Here is a 24,481-nt window from a genome sequence, read left to right as displayed (position 1 = left end):
GAATTCATTCATTCATTTCAGCAGCATGGTGGCAGGAGAAGCCAGACTGCAGAGGGAAGAAGTGACTGAGAATTTAAAAAATAAGTGTCGTGAAGGAATATAGGGTTTATCCCTCCAAACACAGCTGGGTGTGAAAGGGAGAGGAGAGCTAAGGTGGTAGCAGAGAAGGGTTTTTAAGGATGGTAGTACTTGGGCCCGTTTGTATAAGTTAGGGGAAGAAAACTGTGAAGAGAGTGGGACAGAAGGTGGCAGAAGGAGGGGAGGGTGTTAAGGAGAGGAGCAAAGTAGGGGCCATGGCACAAGTGTGTGGATGGAGCCCACCAGAGGTAAAGTTTACCTTGGAAAAGATTTGAGCCATCTTCTAAAGAAAAAGAGCAGATTAGAAGCATAAAGCAATCAACACTTCGTGTGCACTATACGCAGGGGTTGTATTAGGTTATCTTATTTAATCCATCCAATAGGTGTTGTTGACTCCATTTTTCAGATGATGAAACTGAGGCTTACAGAGATTGGGCAAAATGCTCAAGCTAACACAGTCAAGAAGGAGGCGGATCCCTGGCCTGCTGATTGCAAAGCCCACACTTTTACATACATTAAAGCTTTGTGCCAAAGGATGGTTTCTATATGTTCAGATACTATTAGGCCACTTGGAGTGAGGGTAGGATTGGGGACAGAAGTAATACTTTCAGGGGCACCTAGGTGCCTCAGTCGGTTGAGCGTCAGACTCTTGGTTTTAGCTCAGGTCGTGATCTCAGGGTCGTGGGATGGAGCCCCGCATTCAGACTCCATGCTCAGCATGGAATCTGCTTGTCCCTCTCCCTCTGATCCTCCCTGCCCCCCCCCAAATAAATAAATAAATAAATAAAATATTTTTTAAAAAAGAAGCAGTATATACTTTCAGCCACTTTGAAGAATGCATTAGTATGCAGCATTAGGGCTCCAGATTTTTAAAAAATTGTCTACATATATATATATATTTAAAATTATATACATATATTTTAAATTATATCTTTCCATGTAATATATATATGTAATCTTCTGTAATATATATAATTACATATTTTTACATTAAATTTTTAAAAGAAGAATAACTGTAAATCTGGACACTATTTACCTTTCCAGCAAAGCTATTAAAATTCAACAAGCAGTATGTTTTTCTGACAGCTGCTCACATGTAATTTCTTTCTGTGGCCACAGCAGGGCAGGAGTCCCCTTTACAGGAATCGCAGTACTTTCCCAAAATGTATTTTTCAATACCTTGAGATTTACGAACTATATTTGCAAGCATAATAAAAAGGCAAACTTATTAAAAAAAAAAACTTGCCTCAATTCTGTGATCAAATAAACTCAAGGAAACATTACACAAAATGGAAAAGGCTGCTTCCCACAGCAGTCAAATATATCTTTAAAATGCAAATGGTTTACTCTTTTAATGATGAAAGAAAAATCTTGTGAAAGCAACATTTTCAGATGAATAAAATATCAAACCCAGAATATTTTCTTTTACATCTAGTTGCCTTGCAAACCATATAGATTTATAAAAGCAAAAAAAGAAATGTGTATTTATCTGGTGAGTTTGAGTTCTTAAATCTTAACAAAAAAAAAAGAAAGAATAATTTCCAGTTAAGCTTTTTAAAGGAACCTTATTAGATTTCATTTTTCAAATGCAGAAATTTATAAAAAATAAATAGTAAAAGTGGACTGAAACACCATCAGACAGATGGTCCCTGTTTTTTTTTTTTTAAATAAGATTACATGTTCGGAGTTACAAAATTCAGACGGTACAAAGGATAAAAATATGAAAATCGAATGCCATCTTCCCCTTTCCAGGTTCCCCTTTCCTTATTTCTTCTTCCTGAAAGTAACCACTATTAACAGAGTCTTATGATGAAGAATACTGTGCAAGAAATGTTTTACCCCAAGATGAGGAACAGTATTTAAAACAACAAACTTCAGGGGTGCCTGGGTGGCTCGGTTGGCTAAGCGTCCAACTCCTGGTTTTGGCTCAGCAGTGGTGGGCTTGAGCCCCGCGTCGGGCTTTGCGCTTAGTGCAGAGTCTGCTTCAGATTCTCTCTCTCTCGTTCTCAAATAAATAAGTAAATAAAATCTTAAAAAAAAAAAAAAAGACTTCAATCTTTTCCTGAACCAAAACTTAGAGTACAATTTTGTTGCACTTGGGAAATGCGGCAGCGGCCTCAGAAGCAAAGGCCTGTGTAAATGGCCTACCGTACCACCGCCATCCCCACCGCCGTCTTTCAGAGTGAACGAGACATCAACATGTCTTCTCGCCTCCAGAAATGATCTTCCCAGAGGTAAGGTATTTGGGGTACATTTGACCCGCAGCTGTCTGCCGGGAGCCCAGAGAAAAGAACTCGGTCTCCAGGGCTGTCAGTCTGGCTCTTTCATACTCACTGAAGTCAATTGAACGAAACAAAACAAAACAAAACAAAACAAAACAAAACAAAACAAAACAATTCTATCTTAGAAATGACAAGGGACTCCTTAAGACATTGATTTATCCATATTTGCACACATTGAAGAGACAAGTATGTTTTATATATATACTGAATAAAATATCTAACTTTTTAAGAATGTTGTAAAATATTTCCATATGTACATTATATCAAAGTACTTTCCCAAGTTCGGTTGAAAGGAAATACCCAGAGCATTAGGCCCATCAGAATAGATGTCTCCAGCTGTGGTTTTCAGATGCCCTAACTTGCTTCTGCCCAGAACTAATCAAATACAGCTTGGGATTTTCAGGCTGTGTGTGCGTGTGTGTGTGTGTGTGTGTGTGTGTGTGTGTGTGTAATCCTTACAAAGAGAAAAAAATCATTTGGGATAAAACATGATAGAGGAGGATAAGGTATCAGTCGACTTTTTGGTTTATTTCCAACATTATCACTTGTTTTTGATCATTCAAATGAGAAGACTCCATCCTGACCGTCTTGATGCGCCTTGTTGGTTTCTCCATAAATACATAAGAAGCAGTTCCATACTAGAAGCAGGAAAGGATCACACATTCTGTGGTGTGGATAACATAGGATATTTAACTGAACACTCAAAACAGCTCCGGGTATATTATTTTCATCTTATAGGTGTGGCGACTAAGATTTAGAGAGGGCAAGACACTTGCTCAAAGTCACCTAATTGGTGACTAATAGGGAACCTACGGTTTAAACCCATATTTGTCTAACGCTGAATCCTGTATACTTTCTGCCCGATCTTGTGCAAAGGCAGTTCAAGATGCATCTCTGTGAGAATCAGCCAGGAGATCTTGTTAAAATGCAGGTTCTTGGCTGGGTGTTTCTTCTGACTGAGAAAGTCTTAGATGGGGCTCAGCAATCTGACCATCAGATTCTTCAGTGAATCCAAAGTGTGAGAACTTTGTCCATATCGTAGTGCTCAGTTTTTTAAAACAGAAAGGGACATTTCATACGACAAACCTCACTTGAGTCCCTGACGTGTGGTTGTAAAGAGGTGGCAATCCCAGTGTGCTCTTCACCGTTGACCATGTCCTTGGCCTTACCTGCAGGCTTTGTATTTATATTTCATAGAATGATCCTTGACTCCCAGCAGATTGAATCACCAGCTTCACCTGCTCAAAATCCCTTTGACAGAAGTCAGTCTTTCAGCCCACCATCAGGAATTCTAAAGTTCAAATGTGAATAGGCCTAAAGGGAACACACTGAGTCATGTTCACACTATGGCTGATGGCAGATGTGTTCTGAGATTGGGTTTTGAGGAGAGGTGGAAAGGGACCCAGAACTAATATTAATTAAGTACCTACTAGGTGCCAGTCACACTTAATTTTTTTCTAACAATCTTGGAAGATAGGTATTCTTACACCCATGTTTGGGGCTCATAAAACAGAGACTTGGAGAATTCAAGTAGTTTCTCAAGGTAACATCACTAAGTAGTGGAGACTATGCTTTGTCCACTACACCAAGCCACATGCCTGCGTGTATGGAAAGAGAGGGCAAAGAAGGAAGATAGGGGACTTTGTATACTCCAGAAATTCTCCCCAGGGGCAGTACCAGCATAGTATACAGCCAGTGCACAGTTAATGTCTGTTGAATGAACTGATGTGAATTCCATCGAAATGTTCTAAACACTAACGTACTTAAAACCCTGTGGTAGCTCCCAATTGTCCATAGTAGTAATTCTCTAACTTATTCAGAAAGCAAAGCACCTAGAAATCATGGTGCTCTTTTTGGAGCATGATAGATTTATATTTTATGCCATGAATTAATTTATTGTTAATCAGATTTTGTGCAGACAATATCCAGCACCAACAATTTAAGAAAAAATGTAAATCAACACATTCATCCATATATTTATAGTTTTTTTCCCTAAAAACTGGGAACCTTGGATTACCTCACAGAAGACTAAAATTTTATGGTTTGCTATTTCTTTTTCCCAAAGTGTTTAATTTCTCCTGATAATGTTCAGAAGAAAAATATAATCTCCCTTGGTTTTACACAGCACACTCCTGGAAAATTCAGTATTCATTAAAACCATGCAAAAATATTTTTTTGTTTATATTTAAATGGAGTTTACCAAGGCTTATATAATAAGTAGGTTTCCCACCTACATAAAAATCTGATTGGACAGTGGAAGGTCATGGAGGACTCAGGACAATTTGTTGAGCAGGACTGCCCCGTACATTACAGAATGGGTAATATCAGTGGCCCAATACATTTCCAACGTGTCTCATAGCTGCTGTCCGAGCTCGAACCATTGATTTAAACTAATTTACCAAGAGCCATAAGCACTTGAACTAGACTGCGAGGTCTTGGAGGGCACTGGTGATATCATGTTCACCCTCAAAGCCCCATCCAGTGTCCGAAGCACGGATGTCCAATTCATTACCAAGGTGATGAAATGAATTCACACATCCATGAATGGGAGATTTTGGAGATTACTAATCCAGTCTTCTAGAGCAGGGAAGTGACTTGCCACGATAACAGAAGTAGCCTGTAGCAGAAACTGTGCCAACAGCCCAGGCCTCTTTGCTTCTATTATAAAACTCTTTCTCCTGTATCAGGGATATTCAAATTGTGGTTTGTGGTACTTCACACCTTTAATCTCCAGAGTTACCTGAAGACATCCCAAGGGGAACTGGGGCTTCACCAGTTTTAAGGAAAACAATTTCTGGATTATCGATTTCCATATGTACTCTTTCCTAAAGCTCATCTCCCCAGGAAGGCGCACAGCAATTCCCCCTCTCATCCCCTCTTGTGCAATCATTTGTCTCCCATTTTACAAAAGAAAGGGTGGTGTTCTATGGTGCGTTGACTGGAGGCATATAAAATTGGGGGGCAGTAAATGGATAATTTAAAATGTTGGGATCAGCGCAGTCTTCTTCAAACGAAGAGCCTCTGATGGCTTCCAACTACTCAAGAGCTGAAGAGCCAGAGCGGACCACATGTTTTGCAGGACTCGGCACAGGAGTACAAATACATGTGTAATATCACACTGAATATCATGTCTAAACACTAGGAAAGTATAAACTGAGTCAATAAATGATTCAACAAGATAAGCTTTAGCCTCTCCTTTGACAAACATACCTTCCAAAGGTCTTGAAGACCAGGCCCAACATTAGAATTCTAGAACTTGTCAGGGCTCTCTAAGCATGGTAGCATAGGAGTAGCCTGTTCCCTGCCCAGCCCCCTTTTTTCCAGACCTCTGGCCCTACTTACCTCGATGGACCTCATTTGCAGCTGTGTGGACAATTCAGCTCATACACTTCCAAGCTCCTGGCACAGCCACTGCAAATGCCCTTGGGTTTCCAGGGAGCACCTCAGGGGCACAGTTCTCCCTGAGAGACAGGCCGGAGAGGAGAACTCAGGCCGGGCATGGGTATCTAAGGCCATATGTACCCTCAGGGGGTAACATATGCTCAGGGGGAGCAAACCCTTCCAATCCCCTGGACTCTTTGCTTATGGGGCGGGGTATTGGCAGGGGGAAGCCAGAGCAGAGGCCCCTCTTGCCCAGCTCTGAGGGCTGTAGTGGTCGGAACAGTGAGCTACAAGAACAGAGACAACCTGGCCCTTGTGAACTTCCTGACCTCACTCTCCTTTTTTCTCGCTCCACTCCAGGCACATGACACCCTCTGGCCTCCAGATTGTTCTCTACTTGGAATGTTCTTTCCCAGATAACCTGTTTTCAGTTCTTCTCAGAGTAGCCTTCCCTCATACCACTGTTTAAATTGTAAACCCTTGCTCCCCCCTGCATTCTGTCCTTTTTCCCTGCTGTACTTCTCTCTATAGATCATACTGTATATTCCATGTATTTACTCATTCATTCATTCCGTCTCCCCTCATTAGAATGTAATTTCCATTAAGGCAGGGATTTTTGTCTATTTTGTTGATCCTCTTGCCCAGAACACTGCCTTATAAATAGTAAACGAATTATAAATAATGCTTGATTGATTGATGTTCAAGAAATAAGACATCAGTGGCAGGACTCTGTCTTCCCCTGCCTTACACGTAAGGGAAATGCTAGACATTGGAGCAGGATATCCTGGCCGGTGCTGGGATGGGCTGACCTCAGATGAAATGCAGAATGATGGGGAAGGACAAGTTTCATTTACCATCCTCCGCTCATTCATCTCCCTTAAGTTGTCAAAAGAATAGCTAATTCCTGAGAGAGAATCCCATGAAAGTGAAGCAAAGGCAACACAGATAAAAGGGTCGTGCTGCCTTATTTTACCCAGAGGGCAAATGGGCGGCATGACTCCATGCCTCTCTCTTTCGCTTTTCTTTCTTAGAAATAGAATTGTGGAAAGCACCAATCAGGAACAGACTTTCAACATAAGAAGTTTAAAATCCCATGAAGGAAATGGAATGGTTTGAGTCAAGAAGAAAAATGAAGAATATAAAACATCCAACTGTTAAAAGAATCTATTCTTGTCTTTTTATTTTTTTTTAAGGCTGCTATGTAGCTTCAATGGGATATATTTAAAAGGTGATTTTTTTTTCAAATTATTCACATCTTTACTGTGCTGGGAATTATATCCTTTGCAATGATTTAAGTTTATAATGAAAAGTCTTAGATGATAATCTAAAAATGGGAAAAGGTCTACAAAGGTTTTCAAAATTTTTTAAGGTTATGCAAACAAAATCTTATTTTTTAAAAAAGATTATTTTAGAAAAAGAGAGAGAGAGCACACCAGCAGGAGGGACAGAGGGAGAGGGAGAGAGAATCCCAAGTAGACTCTGTGCAGGGCACAGAGCCTGTCTAGGTTTGATCTCAGGACTCCAAGATCGCAACCTGAGCTGAAACCAGGACTCCAACGCTCAACCAGCTATGCCACCCAGGTGCCCCAAGCAAAATCATATTTAAAGACCATTGCACCATACCACTGTTGTAGTGGTATATTGCTATGTAATAGACTACCCCCAAATTTACTGGGGTAAAACAATCATTTTATTTTTTCTCATCATCCTTTGGGTTAGACTAAACAAGGCAGTTTTCTGCTGGTTTCTCATGCAGTGGCCATCAGATGGCAGCTGTAGCTGAAAGCAGGGGTCATCTAGAGCGGGGAGGGTCCACAAACTACAACCTATGGGCCCAATCTCAGTTTTTATAAACTGTCCCAACATCGGTTTTTATAAATAAGCTCTACGGGAACACAGCCACGAGCGTTTACACAGGTACCGTCTAGGGCTGCTTCTGCACCATCAGTAGAGTTGAATAGCTTCATCAGACCATATAGCTTACAACGTCTTTATAGGACTTCCATTAAGATGCAGTAAACATTTGAATTTTAAGGCCACTTGTTCTTTAAGAATGTCAAGCTGTAAGCCTACTCGCAACCCAAGAGAGAGAAAAAGACCGAGCAAGCACGCAGGTGAGCAAGTGAAGCCCTCAGGCTATTTGCACAGGCCAAGGAATACAGAAGCTGAATGAATATTAGGGGAATTCAGTCAATAATTCTGATCCCTTTCCTCAATAGTAGGTTGATGCCTAAATTATCTAGGGGATTGCATAATTTAAATATCCTCTAATGCAGAGGAGAGTGTCTTTGCTCCTAACTAAACAGTTTAGGAAAGCTTTTCTTTCTTTCACTGGTCTCCCTTAGGAAGGAAAGGAGGCACACATCTTTTGGCTCTGGGGCCACGTAGGTGGACTGAAAGCTATATAGTAACAGGGATGTTCCCTCTTAGTGATTAACAATTTGTTCATACATACCAGATTCATTCAGCTACAAAGAGAGTGAGTTGAGTTGCATGAATTGCTTTTATTTTTTTATACAATCTCTTTCTTAAGGCATTTGCAGATGTTGGTTATGTTTGGAATGTTCTCCCCACTTGTCACCCAGCTAAAATCTACTTATCCTTGCCACAATGTTAAACATCACTTCCTCAGAAAAGCCTACTTTACCATCCCGTGAGGGTTCTTTCTTGCCCTGTTTCACAACACTGGAGTTTCTCTTTATGATTCTTATCCCAAAGTGTGCAATTAAAAATGTAGTTGTTTCCTCGTTTAACACGCTCTCCCCTATGTGCCATGAGAGCAGGGAAGAGTCTGCTTTGTTGACTACTGTATTACTATTTACCCAACAGCACAGTTTCGGGAACATGGTCGTTTCTAATAAATATTTGCTGAATGAACGAATGAAAGCTAAAGCAAATTGTAAGACTATAAATATAGTGGCAAAAATATTTATATAATCCTTCAAATTAACCAGAAACATTTAAGATTTACTCAGTTACTGAACAGCTAATATTTTGGGAAGCAGAAAGCATCTTTTGATCCAGAATTATTGTGGGTCTTATCCTTTAGAAAGGAAATCCATAAAGACTGTCTTAACTTTTCTACTCCTGGCTTAGAATAGTGTTTATCACATCTAGTTCTCATTGTTTAAAGAGATGAAACTTGCACCTTTGCAAGGTTTTTAATTGTTTTCCTCTATAGTCACACAACCAGATTCAATAAATACTTTGTTTTGTATTTTATAAAATCAAATCCCAGAATATTCACAGAATCAAAGCATTAATAAGCATTTATTACAATTTTAAAGTATAAATCACTGTCAAATATGTCTCAGATATATGTAGAGCTCCTGAAACCAACAGCATCATATTTAAGTTGTGATGACAGACTATAACTTGAGTAATAGACAGTGGCTTGCTGATAACATTTCTTTTTTTTTTAAAGATTTTATTTGACAGGCAGAGAGACACAGAGAGAGAGAGCATGCACACATAAGCAGGGGGAGTGGCAGGCAGAGTGAGAGGGAGAAGTAGGCTCCCCGCTGAGCAGGGAGCCTGATGTGGGGCTCGATCCCAGGACCCCGAGATCATGACCTGAGCCGAAGGCAGACGCTTGACCGACTGAGCCACCCAGGCGCCCCGGCTTGCTGGTAATATTTAACATCCAGCTCCCAAAGATGGGAAAGAATTTTTGTAGCATTTGCTGATTTCCCAGGTGTAAATACTCCCACCATGCCAATGTCAAGGTACCAACCTGCCATCGATGAACACAAAGCTAGGAAGAGATGCACACAATTGGCTCTCACAGCTGGAATGAGCGGGCTCCACACACCACTGGTTCTATTGGTAATACCTAATAATTATAAACTCTTACCAAACTCTTACTCCTATAAACTCTTAGTAAGTAATCCACTTCAGAGAAAAACCTTAATATTCAGCTCTGCTTCACAACCTTACTCCATATGATTTTAATTGGTGTGATAAGAAATACAGTTTATAGTTAAAGCTGGACATCGTCGCGACTATCAAAATGCTGGGAACCCAAGCTCCAAATCATTAGGATAAAAATGTTAAGTATGTTATTACACCACTGAAAATAAACTTAATTTACTTATTTAAACATACAGAGATTTTCTGCTTTTAAGGGTGGAAGAGTCCCCTCCCCCATCCTTCTAATAGAATTTATAAGCAATTCAATGGAAGGAGAAATACTAGACTTTAAAAAGAAACCACTGACTACATTCGCTTGTCTTTTTAGGAAACGTCAAGAATACTTAGGTGACACACACAGAACTGGATTCAATAAAAGCTTGTTTGCTTTTTACAAAATCGACACGCAGAACAGTACAGAATTCCTTTTGGTCACTTGGGCAGAGTTGGTGCTACACTCCCACCCATCTGTTCTTGATCTACGCACTGCGAGTGCTGGGGTGGGAGGGGGAAGGGGACTGCACGGTGTGAGGGGAAAAGGTGAGGACGAGAGGCATTAGCAGAGGGCAGCTGAAGAAGTGTGGCCTGTGGTCAAGAACTTCAGTGGCTGAACTAACACAGGTGAAGAAATGGGTCACCCATTAGGCACATCTCATACCATTAATGTTATGGACATTAGCATGTCTGTGTCCCCCTCAAAATTCCTAAGTCAAAACCCTAATCCCCAGTGTAGTGGCATAAGTAGCGGGGGGGGGGGGCTTTTGGGAGGTAATTAAATCTTGAGGGTAAAGCCCTCATAATGCCCTCGTAAGAGACACAAGAGGGCTTGCTTCTCTCTCCTCTCCATCATTCGATACAAGGAGACAGCCCTCTGCTAACCAGTAAGAGGGCCCTCATCAAGAACTCATCTCCAGCACCTTGATCTTAGCCCTACCATTCTCTAGTCATCTTAGTGAGATGTGCTTGTAGTTAAGTCCCTCAGTCCGCGGTAATTAGTTACAGCAGCCTGAGCAAACTAAGACACTTGGCAAGCAATACTGTAACCCCAGTAACTAAACTGTATTTATGTACCATACTTCAGGGCCAGCTTATGAATTTAAAAACGATTAGCATAAATGAAACAATCAAATATATAAGAATGCTCACAAGTATTTAAAAAGAGAAAAACTGGAAATTCAAAAGAAAGGAAGTCAATTATGGCACATAGATTTGATGGCAGATGCAGCCATTAAAATATTTTTCAGTTAAGTGGGTTGAAAATTTATACGCCTCCAACTTTGATTTACAAGTCTCTCCTACGCCTGGAAAACGGGAAAACATCAAACTGTTAAATGATAACCTGTATACTGATATTAAAGGGTTTTCATTCTGTTTTTCCATACTTTTCAAATTGTCTGTAAAGATGTTTTATGAAAGTGAGAAGGTTCCAAATTTAAAACATTAAACCATTTAACAAATACATTCTTTGAAAATATGTAACTTTAAGGCTTTAGCTTTCTCAAACTTCTCAGTTACCCACTCATTTTGCTGAAGCTTAGTAGTACTCACCGGGTAGTCTGTGTTCAGATAAGCTGTCCTAGGACACCCTGTGTGGTAGAGGTAAGCGCCCGGATGCTGGGCTGGCCAATGAAGGCTGTTCCCTCCACAGCAAGGATTAAACAATTTCGTCTCAAGCCTTTCAAAAACTAGATTAGTCTACAAAGCAAGCAAATAACTGAATTAAATGTTAAGGCAAGGTTTTTGAATGTTATTTTAAACGTACTCGTTTTACATTCTTACACCGAATACACCACAGATCACCAAACTCGTCCCTGCACTATAGGTCAACCTAAGTCATGGTGAAACGAGAGGTTAATTAATCTACCTCAGAATTGCGTTTTTCAGTTCTCTCCCCATTAGAAATCTTATTTTATATTGTGATTTACACATTACAGAAGGTAGCTCTATTACCTGGTTGCTTAGCAAGCCTCAGGACTGGCAGGTGTTTGAGAAAGCCTGATGATCTCAACTGAGGCTATGCTGACAACAGGGGCCTCAGCTATTACTTCTTGGGTTTATGGGGAGTGACAGTCATTTGGTTTCAACCATTAAGTGTCTCATTTGCAAAAATCCTAAAAACAAATGGCTCCGGATATTATTACACAACGTCCGTGTGCCTGTTTCCTTATTTGTAAACTGGGGTAACACAGGCATCACAGGGTTGTTAAATGATGATGTGAAGTACTTTGAAGTGTCAGGCACATGGCAAACCCAGTGTTAGAAATTCTTTACTGCCGGTTTCTCTGCCAGCTTAGCCACTTACTACTTCCAGGACACCTTTCCTCTTCTCCAAAAATGTTTAAAAATTGTGTCTACCAGGAAGTTAGCTTTTCCCTTCCTAAAAGGGCAGTCATTTATAAAAGGAAATACTCCTCTGCCCAAGACATCTAAGTTACATCATACCAGTGACCGGAACATCTAGATTGAGGAAAAGGGTCAAAAATATAGAATTCTTTTGACATCTAGATTTCTTGGCTTGTGCAAATAGCCTGGGGGGGTCTGCTCTCTACCTTCCCTTGAGATTAAAAAAAGCTTGACATGATCTGAAAAATTGGTCTTGGAAGGTGATTCAAAAGAACTTATGTATGTAGAATATTAGAAAATGCTCGGTACAGTTTAAGCGCTGTAAGGATGAGCTATTATTACTATCTTTACATACTTTTGTATTAAGAGTTGCTAGAAAGAGTATTATATAGCTCTCAAGAATAAATATAACTAAGGTCTGTTATTTTAATTTTCTGAACGGATTATAAATTTAACATCAACCAGAATTTGAATTTCACTAGACCCATTACATGAAGTTTTATATACAAGAGGAGCTCATTATTTGCCGAATATGAAGTCCTGAGCTCTCTAAAATAGACCATTTTGAACTGAAGTGAACTAAGGAAATGGAAGGTTTAAATAAGATGGTGATAAATAAATAAGATGGTGCAAAAAAGATTCCATTCCAAGTAACTTATTCAACACTGTATTTTCTGTCCTATCAATGTTGGTGAAGGAGATTCTATGGAAATGATTCAGTGTAATTAACAGAAACGTCCAGATATTTTAAGGGCCACTCTTCTCAAACTGTCCCAAGTCTTCCAGAGCTGCCATCAAAAAATTCTATCATTGACCTCCAATTTCTGTCTTTCGGAAAAATATTCACCTAAAAATCATGGAATCATGGAATCCCCAAATACCACATAGAAACACATATACTAACAAATTACAATAGCAATAACAGATCAAGCCTTTTGATTTTTTTTATTACTCAAAAAAGCTTCATTTTTTTATTTAGCTTTCTGACTCTGTGCTTGTGCCTTCAACACTTTCACAACGATTTTCTGCTCCTCAATAAGGAAAGCACGCTTGATCCTAGAAAGAAAAATATTAAATGAATATTTAAAAGTAAATGAAACCCACAAGAACAGACTGAACACTTAGGAGCCGAAACTAGATGGCCAGACCCATTTAGCTGAAGGTTTCCTTCCTACGCTGGCATTTAAAGCAAGATAATCCCTCAATTCTATACTAACTGCACCTGCCCTCTTCTTCTGAGTCATGAAGGAATTATATGTGTGGAACCCAAATGGTGGGTTAAAAGGTATTAGCAAGAGGCACTTTCCCAAGTATAAAGATTCTACAGCCTGACTGTCTGGGGCCAGCTGTGATCTTGGGCAAGTTACCTGCTCTGTAGTAAGGTACAGCAGTATGTTCACACCCATTTCACAAGACTTTATGAAGATTAAACTTGGAAGGAGTTGCAATTTCTGTATTTTGAGCCTCCATTTAGAGAGGAAGTACATTTTATTAATCACTATTATTACAATGTATAGGACTGACAGGCAGGTACTCACTACCCTTTGTTAAAAGCAGTTACCTCCAGAGAGAAAGCAAATTCTCACAAAAACCTGTTCCACCTATGCTCTTTATTGGTACCCGTGGTTATCTAATAACCCAGCCTAAAATCCCTGGATTCTGGACTCCTTCTAATCTCCTCTATAATGTAATTACATTATAGAAACACAACTGATGCCACTCTTACTCAGGACCCTTAAAAATGCCCTAAACTTACCCAAAAACCAGACTCCTTTCAAAATCACAGCTAATACTAACCTACAGACTACCCATAGATCTACACCTAAATCTCTAAGTGCTGGGGCCTATAAATCATAAATTTTTTTAAAGATTTTATTTATTTATTTGACAGAGAGAGACAGCCAGCGAGAGAGGGAACACAGGCAGGCGGAGTGGGAGAGGAAGAAGCAGGCTCATAGCGGAGGAGCTTGATGTGGGGCTCGATCCCAGAATGCCGGGATCACGCCCTGAGCCGAAGGCAGACTCAACAACTGAGCCACCCAGGCACCCCTATAAATCATATTTTTAATAAGTGTGCCCACGATTATGTTTAGCAACGTCTGGGAACCAAACAACAGTAAGAAGCCAAACCCCTTTTGCTTAAAACTAACTCATGACCCTCTCATCACCAATATACTTTTCCAATCCCACTTCTCATTCCTTTACATCCCTTGTCTACAATGCCCTTCCAACCTCTTGGCCAACACTTACCTATCATTCAGGTTCCACCTTGAATCCCATTCCCAGAGTCCCAGCTACTTGAAAGTGATTTCTCCTCTAAACTTCAATCATAGTTCAGCTTTCTTGTATTTCATGGAAGTTACATTTATTTACCTTGTATTTGTATTACCATAACATGCCTTACCATCCCCTTATGAATTAACTCCTGAAAGGCAGAGTGAACTTGCAAGGTTTGGTGCCAGATCTGGTTTAGAAACTAAGCTCAACCACTCCACAGAACTAGCTGAATACACTGGAGGCAACCCACTTTCTGAACCAGTTCCTTAAGCTTGTGAAGACCAACCACCTCACAAATCCTTCCACTTAAGTCTTTGGAGGCAATTCATGTATATAAAATCAATGAGGTTAAAAGCAAGGGTCTCAATAAAACCTAGATGAATCCCAGTGCTGCCCCTTACCGGCTATGTGAATTTAAACAAGCCTTGGTGTCTTCACAGAAAGTAGAACAGAAATCCCTCCCTGATGGACTTGTGACAATGTTTATCATAAAAATACCCGGTAAATGTTACCTTCATAAACTCCACTGCTTCCACTCCTACCTAGGCCACTACCAATTCTTTCACACACCCAAGTCCCAGTCCTCTACCTCCAACACTCTCATGGTCCTAGAATCGTCCCCACCCAGCCTTCAGGTCTTAATGCAGGTGCCACTGCCTCAGCCTTCACAAAGAACAGATCCAAGGACTCACCTTTCGTTGAAAGAATGTGGTTACTACCCACCCTGCTGCAGTTCTAGTTTCTGGCCCACCAAAGGTCTCCCCGCCCTGCTCGAAACCCATCAATCCCACCATGTTTAAGGATCAAGCTAAAAATCTGTCTGGGCCTTCGTGATCTGTGACTTCTACCTCTCGTCTGTCACCTCCTACACCGCTCTGCTCCAGCCACACCTGAACTACATGTAGTTATTTTGTTCCCACACTCTTAAGACCTCCCACTCTCCATCTACCCAACTGACAACTTAATGGTTTCTTACCTGCCTGCCCTACAAAACCAAGGTCATTTTAATTTCTACATCTAGCATAAGAATACCCCCAAATCCCAAGTGAATTAATTTGAACCAGTATCATTTATTAGTTAGTACAGCACCCGTTATCCCTGTCTAGGAAGGATTCTAAAATATGCAACTTCTGTTTAAATTTCACCAGTCTTCTATGATCAGCATGCAATGGAACAGACACATGCACACACACGTTTGAGAACGTTATATTTACCTGTCACGAACACACTTAGCACACATGGAACCACCATAGGCCCTGCTGACGTGTTTTTTCGTTTTAGACAACCTCATAAGGACTTTAGGTCTCACAGCACGAACCTGCAAAGTCAATGTTGAGATTACTTTGTGCTCTAACAGAAACTGTCCTGGATTTGACATGTGGCAAGTATAAATACTATACTAGGTCAGAACAGGAAATGGTATCCTGATTTATCTGAAAGGCATTTCACTGTTATCTGTCATATAGGGTTTAAAAGTCTATGTTCTTGACAGATCCGGATCATGGATGCTTAGTACTTCTCAATCTTCCCAGTGGTGACCTCTCCTTCACTCATTCCCTTTAACAAGGTACTAATGCTCACTAGTTCTTGTTATTCAAAGCAGAAGGATCACTTACTCCTCGAAGTCGGCCTGGGCACACGCCACATGCAGATTTTGGTGCTTTCCCAACCTTCTTGGTATAAAGGTAAACGATTCTATTACCAGGGGTTCGGGACCTAACAAGTGAGAGAACAGGGAAAAGCTCAGCATTCTGCAGAGTAAACAACAGTATGTATTTTAAATTTTAGAAATACTTACAGCCTAGTTTTGTTAGAGGCTGTATTGTAGGACAGCCTACGACGGTAGGTCAAACGCTGAACCATTCTGAATGCCTAAATTAAGAACGGAATAAAATTGCATTGTAGAAATAATTCAAACCTCGCAACAAAACAGCATCACATAATTTATACATTCCATATGTATATTCTTATATACAATAATCCTTTAAGTACCTTATGAAAAGAATTCCATACTTTAAAACTACTTATATTTAAAAGTGATTGGTAAGAATGCTAGGAGGCCCACGTTTGTTTTCCTGATAGCACCAGTGATGACACTTGGTTAAAATTTGCCAGACTTATTCCTCAGTAAGTCTGATTCTGTTTGGAGTGATTTCTAGAAAAGTGCTACTAAGAGACAAGTTTAGAACAGTTTTTAAAGGAAAATGGCATCTGAACATTTAAATTGAATCCTCACTTATGCCATCTACTGGAAGATCCTGCACAAGGGGCTAGCTAGACTCCCTGTCTCTAAAATATATTTTTACTGAGTTCACACGGCTGTCATTAAGATTAAATGACAGAAGCTAACCTGCTCAACCTACTGCAGTGCCTGTCACATAAAAGATGCTCAGGGCTCACTATTTTGCCCCAAAGTAGCATGTGGGACAAGTCAAGCGCCAAATAATACTTATTTTAGTATTACAGTGTCTTTGAATTATGGCATCTGTTTTTTTTTTCTCATATATTAACTGGAAATAATATTGAATGAGGTCACTTAGCAAATCGGATATGCAAGTACGCACAGGAACTGTTTTTCAGTTAACCACTCAAAGTAACATGAACACATAAACAAGACTTGAATCCTCATTTTTTTTATCCCAAACTTCGTAATCACTTCATTACACGTGATGTAAAAGAAAATAGCCCGCATTTATTGTTATAAGGTCCTAACATTACACTAAGACGTAATTGTCAGACATCAAAAGCGACACCGAAGGCTAACGCGTGAGGCCCAAACAGCCACCATTCCGTTTACAGCTCCAAAACCAAGGCAGAATACTCCCTATTAACATTTTTATCTTCCTTGGTATTGGCCTTGGAAAAGAAAACATTTTGAAATAACGACCCGAACATGCTGGTCATCCGCCGTCCCAAAGCCTGAGAGCATCTACAGCGCAATGATAAAACATGGGCCTAAGATATGAAAATGTTCTGCGATTTCGCAGAGTCTCAACTAGCCGGACCACAACTCGTAGGTCTCCAAACGCCACTTCGAAGGCGGTAAAGCCCGGAGCTCAGACTCCAGCTACTCCCGCCTTGGGACGGGAGGTCCGGATCGATGGTTGTCTGAAGCTAAAAAGCCGGGGACCTGCTCTCCGCCGGCTTTCCTCCTGAACCTTTATCCTCACGCCAGTTCAAAAGGCTGAGCCTGAGAGATGCTGGCTCCCCCAACTCCCCGGATGGCAGCCGATTGTAAAGGGAGTAGCGGTACGGAAAAGAAAAAAGCAACCATACCTATGGACGCCGTCCCCGGAAGAGGAAAAAGGAAGCGGCCCAAGTTTAAAGGTTAACTATGACTGCGTCGGACGGGAAGTTACGTCAGAACCAGCGCCGCCTTGTTGTACGGATGCCACCCCTCTTCCCTCCGTGGGCGGGGGATGAGTAGCGCCGCCATATTGTACGGCAACTGGCGTGCAGCCTTTGCTTGGGGGCCTGGATGCACGTCAGCAATCCACAATAGCGCCACACAAAGCTCTTTTGGGAATCGCTGTAGAAACAAACGCAAATTGACAAAGGCAGCTGCAAAGGGCAGAGGTGGGACAAAATCCAGTTTTTTTCGTTCTGAAGGGCGCTAGGACACATTTAACCTAAAGAGCACCGGCTCTGTAGTTAGTCGTGGGTTTAGATCCCAATTCTGACACTTGTTATAAGGTGACCTTTGAGGAGTTACTCTCTTTATCTTTCCCTTCTTTTTTCCTGTCATTCATTCAAAGCACAAGGTTAACAAATTGGATTTAAATCCAGTACCTGCTAATTATTTGCAGTGTTACTTTGAGCAAGGCTTTAAATGAGTTATGCCATGATCAAAGGCACAATAAAATTAAAGCACTTAGCATAGATCTTGTCCAAAGCAAGTGCTCAGTAAATAGTGGTTAGTCTAATGATTATGTACAGGGCTTCACATAGGTAATAAAGTTTGAGCTGGGCCTTAAAAATGAGGAGGAAGGGGAAAAAACCCTCTAAAACAGCATGTAAAAGTTTACATTAAGTACCTATGTGTATTTTTTTTGAGACAAGAGTCCTTAGCTTTCATTATATTGTCTAAGAGGTTCATGACCTCCAAAAAAGTAAAGAGCACTTTGACTGGGCCCTAAGGAAAAAAGCTAAAAAGGGCCTTTACATTTTTATCCTAGGTTAGGCTCCCTGTAAACAGAGGGAGAGTTGCATGCTGGTGTATTGGAGAATGCCCTTAAGAAATGCAGCCACCCCCTGTCTCTCTCTCTCTGTCAAATAAATAAAATCTTTCAAAAAAAAAAAAAAATACAGCCACCCCTAAGGAAGTGAGGAAAGTGGGAGCAGGGGATCCACAACTGAGGCCTCGGCTGTTCAATACAGAGCTCTGGAATTAGGATGGCTCTTCATAGTTGTCCCGAACGGGCGAAGGAGCCCAGCCTTTGCACTCCCACATCAGTCAGTCCTGACCCTGGGTGCCCTCTGACCGTGGGTAAGGCAGTTTCTTGAAGCTGAAAGCAATGTCTAGTGAGGGAGCAGCTGCGAGCCTGCTACGTTGGCCCAGAAGCAGGAAGTTGAGTAGAGCCTGCTAATATCCGTTCAGGTTCCCTTCCAGGCTTCCCAGCCTGACTGTCGAGGTGAGAAAGCAGGCAAGTGAGTGAGGGCAGATGCCCTGTTCGTATTAGAGATCTGTCTTGGATGGTGAGTCCTGTTCACTACCTCGTTCCTCACATCTTTGTTACCACACCAGATGGAAGGCTCTGGTTACATCCTTCCCTCTGCTGGCTCTCAAATAGCTGCTTCTTCCCTGACCTAGTCATGCGTTACTTCCTCCTTTCCAGTCCTTCACTCTTTGTCCTTCTGGAATCGCTTTTGTCACTGTACCAGGCATTGGACAGAGAGTCACATGTGGTTTTTGAATGAGCGAACAAATGAATGCATTTACTTGGAATATATTCTTTCTCTAGAGAGACTGGGCTGGACAGATGAGTACACCAACAGGAGATGGGAAAGCTGAACACACAGCAGATTGTTTACTTATCTTTCCATGCCCCCCTCTACCCTAAGAGAAAAGAACAATGGTCTCTCTATCATAGTTTTCCCGTATCATACTTAGCCCAGTTCTATAACGTGACTTTTCTTCTCTCTCAATCTGTATTTGCATTTTTCTTCATCAGTCTTGTCAGAGACGTGGGCATCTTATTAAACATTTCTAAGAACCTCATTTGTTTTTATTAATCTTTCTCTCTGTTCCCCATGCATTGACTTCTGAGTCCTCTTACTAAATATTCTATAAACTTTTGTGAGATTGAAATAAGATGAATCTACCTCACACTTTTTTTCTGGCTTGGACTGGGAAACTTTGGGGTTTAAAATTCATTTATCTGAGAGATTTTTCATAAAAGTTATTAATTTCAGTGTGGTCAAATGTATCTTTTTGGAGTTTGTGCTTTTTGCATCTTGTTTCAAAAATGCTTTTCTGTTCAAAGGTCTGTAAGATATTCACCTATATTTTCTAGTGATTTAAAGTCTTGTTATTGACTCATTTAGAGTTGATTTTTGTGTATAGAGTGAGTTAGGGATACAATTTTCTTTTTTTCCATTATGTATAATCTTATTTTTTTTCCAGCTTCACTTTTTGAATCCCCCTTTCCCCACCAATCTGAGGACTTATACATTGAGGGATGCTGTATTCGTATTTATGAAAACTTCATATCATAAAAATGTTAATTCTTCTCTAATTGATCCGGATTCAATGCAAATGCAAGCAAAACTCAGAGTAGCTGACTCTAAAATGTATCTAGGAGAGAGAAAAGGTTAAGATTTTTCCTTCCAAAAAAGAAGGAAAAGCAGTGCATATTTGCACTTCTAGCAGTTAGGATTTACTAAACAGTTTAGAGAGTGTGGAACTAATAAAGAAAAGACAAAGTGATCAGTGGAATAGACTAAAGAGCCAGAAACAGACCCACACAGATATGGAACTTTGGCATATGACACAACTAAGGTATCAGATTGGTGGTACTATATTTAAGATTTATTTTTTTATTTGTTTGAGAAAGAGAGAGAGGGGACGGGGCAGAGAGAAAAGGAGAGAGGGTCTTAAACAGACTCCGTGCTGAGCACAGAGCCCGACACAGGGCTTGATCTCACAACCCTGAGATCACAACCTGAGTTGAAACCATCGTAACCTGATCTGAATCCAAGAGTCAGATGCTTAGCCGACTGCACCACCCAGGCACCCCTACTTAAGTCCTCTTTAATATCCCTTAATAAAGTTTTATAATTTTTCTATAGAGATTTGCATGCTTTTTGTTAGATTAATTTCTAGGTTAATTTAAAGTTAACATTTTCTGATTCTGTTGTGAAAAGTGTCTTTTAAAGTATGTATTCTAGGGCGCCTGGGTGGCACAGCGGTTGAGCGCCTGCCTTCCGCTCAGGGCGTGATCCCGGCGTTATGGGATCGAGCCCCACGTCAGGCTCCTCCGCTATGAGCCTGCTTCTTCCTCTCCCACTCCCCCTGCTTGTGTTCCCTCTCTCGCTGGCTGTCTCTATCTCTGTCGAATAAATAAATAAAATCTTTAAAAAAAAAAAAAAAGTATGTATTCTAGTTTTTTGTTGCTGATATATAGAAATGCAATTACTTGTATATTAATTTTACTTTCAGCCATTTTGATCAATTCTATTATTTCTAGTAATTTGTATGAAGATTCTTTTGGATTTTCTAAGATTTGTTTGAAGCACTAATTTTAAGTCTTTGCATATACAATACATATATAATTTGATAAATTTTCACAAACTGAATACACCTAGATCAAGACACAATATTATCAGCACTCCAGATGGCTTCTCTGCATACTCCCATTCTTTTCCCCTTTTCCAAAGGTAACCACTATTCTGACTTATACCCCATAGATAAGTTTTGCCAGTTTTTGTTCTTTATGTAAATTAACAACATGCTTTGTATCTGGCTTCTTTTGTTCAATCTTATGTTAATATTCATCCATATATTTTAAAAATTCTTACTGCTATCTAGAATTTCATTGAGCAAACAAACTACTATTCTTCTGTCGAAAGGCATAGCATGGTTCCCAAGTTCAGGCTATTATGAACAGTGTTGCTACTACAGTACATGTATTTTGGTGAAGATAATGTACATTTCAGTTGGGTATAAAACTAGAAGTAGAATTGGTGGGTCTTAGAGTATGTGTGGTGGGAAGAAGGCTAAGAATTCTAGGATGGCCCCAGTGACTTCTGTCTCATGGTGATATTCTCATAATTATATTATGTGGCAAAAGGGATTTTGAAAATGTAATTAAGGTTCCTAATCAGTTGACCACAAACAAAGCCAAAATTAGAATTGGGCCGAAGGATTATGACGCAGGACATCGGCAGCGTCTGCTATGCTAAATAAGAATTCAAGGTTGGTGGGTTTTTCCCTTTTGGTACTTCGAACATATCAGTCTGTTGTTTTTTGGTTTCCTGTGGTCCGTTGAGAAGTCAAATTATTCTTACTTTTTTCTTCTTTAAAGGAATTTGTCTTTTTTTTCTGGCTGTCTTTGGGAATATTTTCTCTTCAGGTTTGGTTTCCATTAGTTTTACTATGATGTGCTTAGGCAACATTTTCCTAATTCTGTGAGGTTTGTAGGGTCTTTTATATCTGTATCTTGATATCTTTCATGGATTTTAAGAAATTCTCAGCCATTATCTGTTCAAATATTGCTTCTGCCCCATTCATTTTCCTTCTGGGACTCCAGCTCCACAGTATATTCCTATCACTGTATCTGTAGGTCTCTCTTCTAGTTATTAGAAGTCATCTCAAGATCTGGCCACTAATTCTAGCATGGGGGAGGTGGGGGAGGGAGGAGTTTCCCTACACCACCAAGCAAGTCTCTGACACCAGCCAGATGTCCTACAATTCAACTCAATTCCAATAGTGTCTACCTGGAGATAATGTCAGAACCCACAGGTTAAGGGCTCAGTTCCACAAACCGCCTTTCGCTTGAGATGCCACTCACGAATCCAGGTTGTTACCTGTGCCTCTGACCAACTGGCTCTAAAACAGAAGTTCCCACCACTCCCTCCTTGGGTTTGATTAATTTGCTAGAGTGGCTCAAAGACCTCAGGAAACCATTTTCTCACTTGATTACCAATTTATTACAAAAGTTATTAAAGGCTACAAATCAGCAACCAGATGAAGACATACATAGGGTTAGGACCCAAAAAAAGGATCTTTTGTTCCCATGGAGTTTAGGCCTAGCACAGTGGCACATAAAAGCATTTTGGTTCCCCAACCAATTCTGTAATCATATGGTTGGTTCTTCAGGCAACCAGCCCCTAGCTTTAGGTGAGGTCCAAAAGTCACCATGTTACCCCAACAAAAGACTTTATAGCTCTTATCACTTAGGAAATTCTAAGGGTTTTAGGAGCCATGTGTCCGAACAAGACTGAATATATATTTCCTATTTTATTTTGTTCAAGATTTATTTATTTATTTGAGAGAGAGAGAGAAAGTAGGGGGAGCAGAAGGAGAGGGAAAGGGAGAGAATCTCAAGCAGACTCCCTGCTGGCACAGAGCCCAACGAGGGACTTGATCTCACCACCCTGAGGTCATGAACCCAGCTGAGATCAAGAGTCGTATGTTGAACTAACTGAGCCACCCAGGTGCCCCTGTATTTCCTTTTTAAAATCATAATATCACAAACCAACCTGGATCAAAGACAGTGGACTTACATCCTCACCTCTTGATGGATAGAGTATCAATAATTTAAGGATTATATTTTATTTATTTATTTTTAAAAGCTATTATTTATGTATTTGAGAGAGAGAGAATGAGAGACAGCACAAGCAGGAGGAAGGGAGAGGGAGAAGTAGGCTCCCCACTGAGCAGGGAGTCCAACACAGGGCTCCATCCCAGGACCCTGGGATCATGACCTGAGCCACCCAGGTGCCCCGTTAGGATTATGTTTTAAAGCCACCACAGTTTTCTACCCTCTCTTTAGTATTTACTATTGTTTTTTCAGTGCTTCATTCTGTTTTCTTTTGACCTGTCTTCTACTTCATTAATTCTCTCTTCAGTATATTTAATGCACTATTAAATGCATCCCAATGACTTTTTAATTTGTTATTTTATTTTTCAGTTCCAGTCTTTCCATTTGTTTTTCTCTTTATGCTTCCCATTATATGCTGACTTTTTCAATCTTGACTTCTATTACCTTGAGTGCTTGAGTGTATTCTGCATAATTATTTTAGTGTTTTATGACTGTTAACTCCATTATCTGAATTCCCCACAGATGTCTTTCTTTTGTCTGATATTTCTCTTGGCTTTTGTTATCTTGTCTTCTCATGTGCCTGATTGCTTTTTATAGATTTTAAGATATTTTATACAAAACATTAAAAATAATTTTAAACTTTCCTATCAACTAAAATTGTCAATTTTAAACTTTGCATGTCAATATGCAAATTTTAGAATCAACTCGTTTAGCTCCTAGCAAAAACTTGGTTGTCATTTTTATTGTTCTATATTTATATATTAACTTGTGGAGAATTGACCTCTTTATGATGCTGAGTCATTGTATCATGGGATATCATTCTGTTTACTCACCTCTATTTTTAAAGTTTTATTCATATAGGTTTTATACATTTCTTATTAAGTTTATATGTAGGTATTTTTTACTGTTTTGTTGCTAATGTAAATGGCTTCCTCTTTTCCATTACTCCATTTAACTGCTTTCTTTTTATTGAAGGCTGTGAATTTTTGTTTATTAATTTATATCCTGCTATCTTACTAAATTCTCATATTATTGGTATTTAATTTTTTATTAATTTTGGGGTGTTTTCCAGATATACTATGCAGATAACCTTTCTAGTTATTATGCCTCTTGCCCAGTTCCATTGGCTTATCCTTTAAATGCAATATTGAATAGTAGTGTAGATAATGGACATTTCTATTTTGGTCCTGACATTAGCAGGAAAGCATCTCCTAAGTTTTGTGTTAAGAAAATAGCCATCAATTACCATTTAATTGTTTTTTTTTTAAACCATGTCAAGAATGTTAATTTCCTTCTCAGTATCTGTTAAGATACTATTAAGTATTACTATCTATTATGTATCTATTAAGATGATAATTTAAATATTCTCCTCAGATCAATTAATATAGTCAATATTTGGGCGATGAGAGAAAGGTGGGGGACCTTTTCTAATTTGCACAAGGCATCATG

The 24,481-nt window shown here is 39.9% G+C and overlaps 2 protein-coding genes across 2 annotated transcripts in view; both read right to left on the bottom strand.

The window, feature by feature from the left end:
* Nucleotides 1-12,295, bottom strand: part of OSTC (oligosaccharyltransferase complex non-catalytic subunit) — a 32,873-nt gene extending 20,578 nt beyond the window's left edge. The window contains exon 1 of the mRNA XM_026499154.4: nt 11,199-12,295. The gene's annotated coding sequence lies outside the window, so the exon portion shown is untranslated. The remainder of the gene's footprint in view (nt 1-11,198) is intronic.
* A 628-nt stretch (nt 12,296-12,923) lies between these two features.
* Nucleotides 12,924-17,563, bottom strand: RPL34 (ribosomal protein L34). Its single transcript, XM_057310000.1, has 4 exons — nt 16,069-17,563; nt 15,887-15,986; nt 15,485-15,588; nt 12,924-13,049 (listed from the first exon to the last, which is right to left on the bottom strand). The coding sequence occupies exons 1-4, from the start codon at nt 16,131-16,133 to the stop codon at nt 12,965-12,967; spliced, it is 354 nt and encodes a 117-aa protein (XP_057165983.1). The 5' UTR covers nt 16,134-17,563; the 3' UTR covers nt 12,924-12,964.
* Nucleotides 17,564-24,481: the final 6,918 nt, after the last annotated feature.

This window comes from Ursus arctos, unplaced genomic scaffold (assembly GCF_023065955.2).
Source record: "Ursus arctos isolate Adak ecotype North America unplaced genomic scaffold, UrsArc2.0 scaffold_11, whole genome shotgun sequence".
Lineage (NCBI taxonomy): Eukaryota > Metazoa > Chordata > Mammalia > Carnivora > Ursidae > Ursus > Ursus arctos.
The sequence above is the reverse complement of the archived record's forward strand: the minus strand, read 5'-3'. Positions and strand labels throughout refer to the sequence as shown.

Coding starts and splice junctions, on each gene's coding strand:
- RPL34 (XM_057310000.1), bottom strand. CDS start 16,133: ATGGTTCAGCGTTTGACCTACCGTCGTAGGCTGTCCTACAATACAGCC. Junction 15,589..15,886: donor GCCCAGGCCGACTTCGAGGA/GTAAGTGATCCT, acceptor TTGACTTTGCAG/GTTCGTGCTGTGAGACCTAA. Junction 13,050..15,484: donor GCTAAGTGTGTTCGTGACAG/GTAAATATAACG, acceptor TTTTCTTTCTAG/GATCAAGCGTGCTTTCCTTA.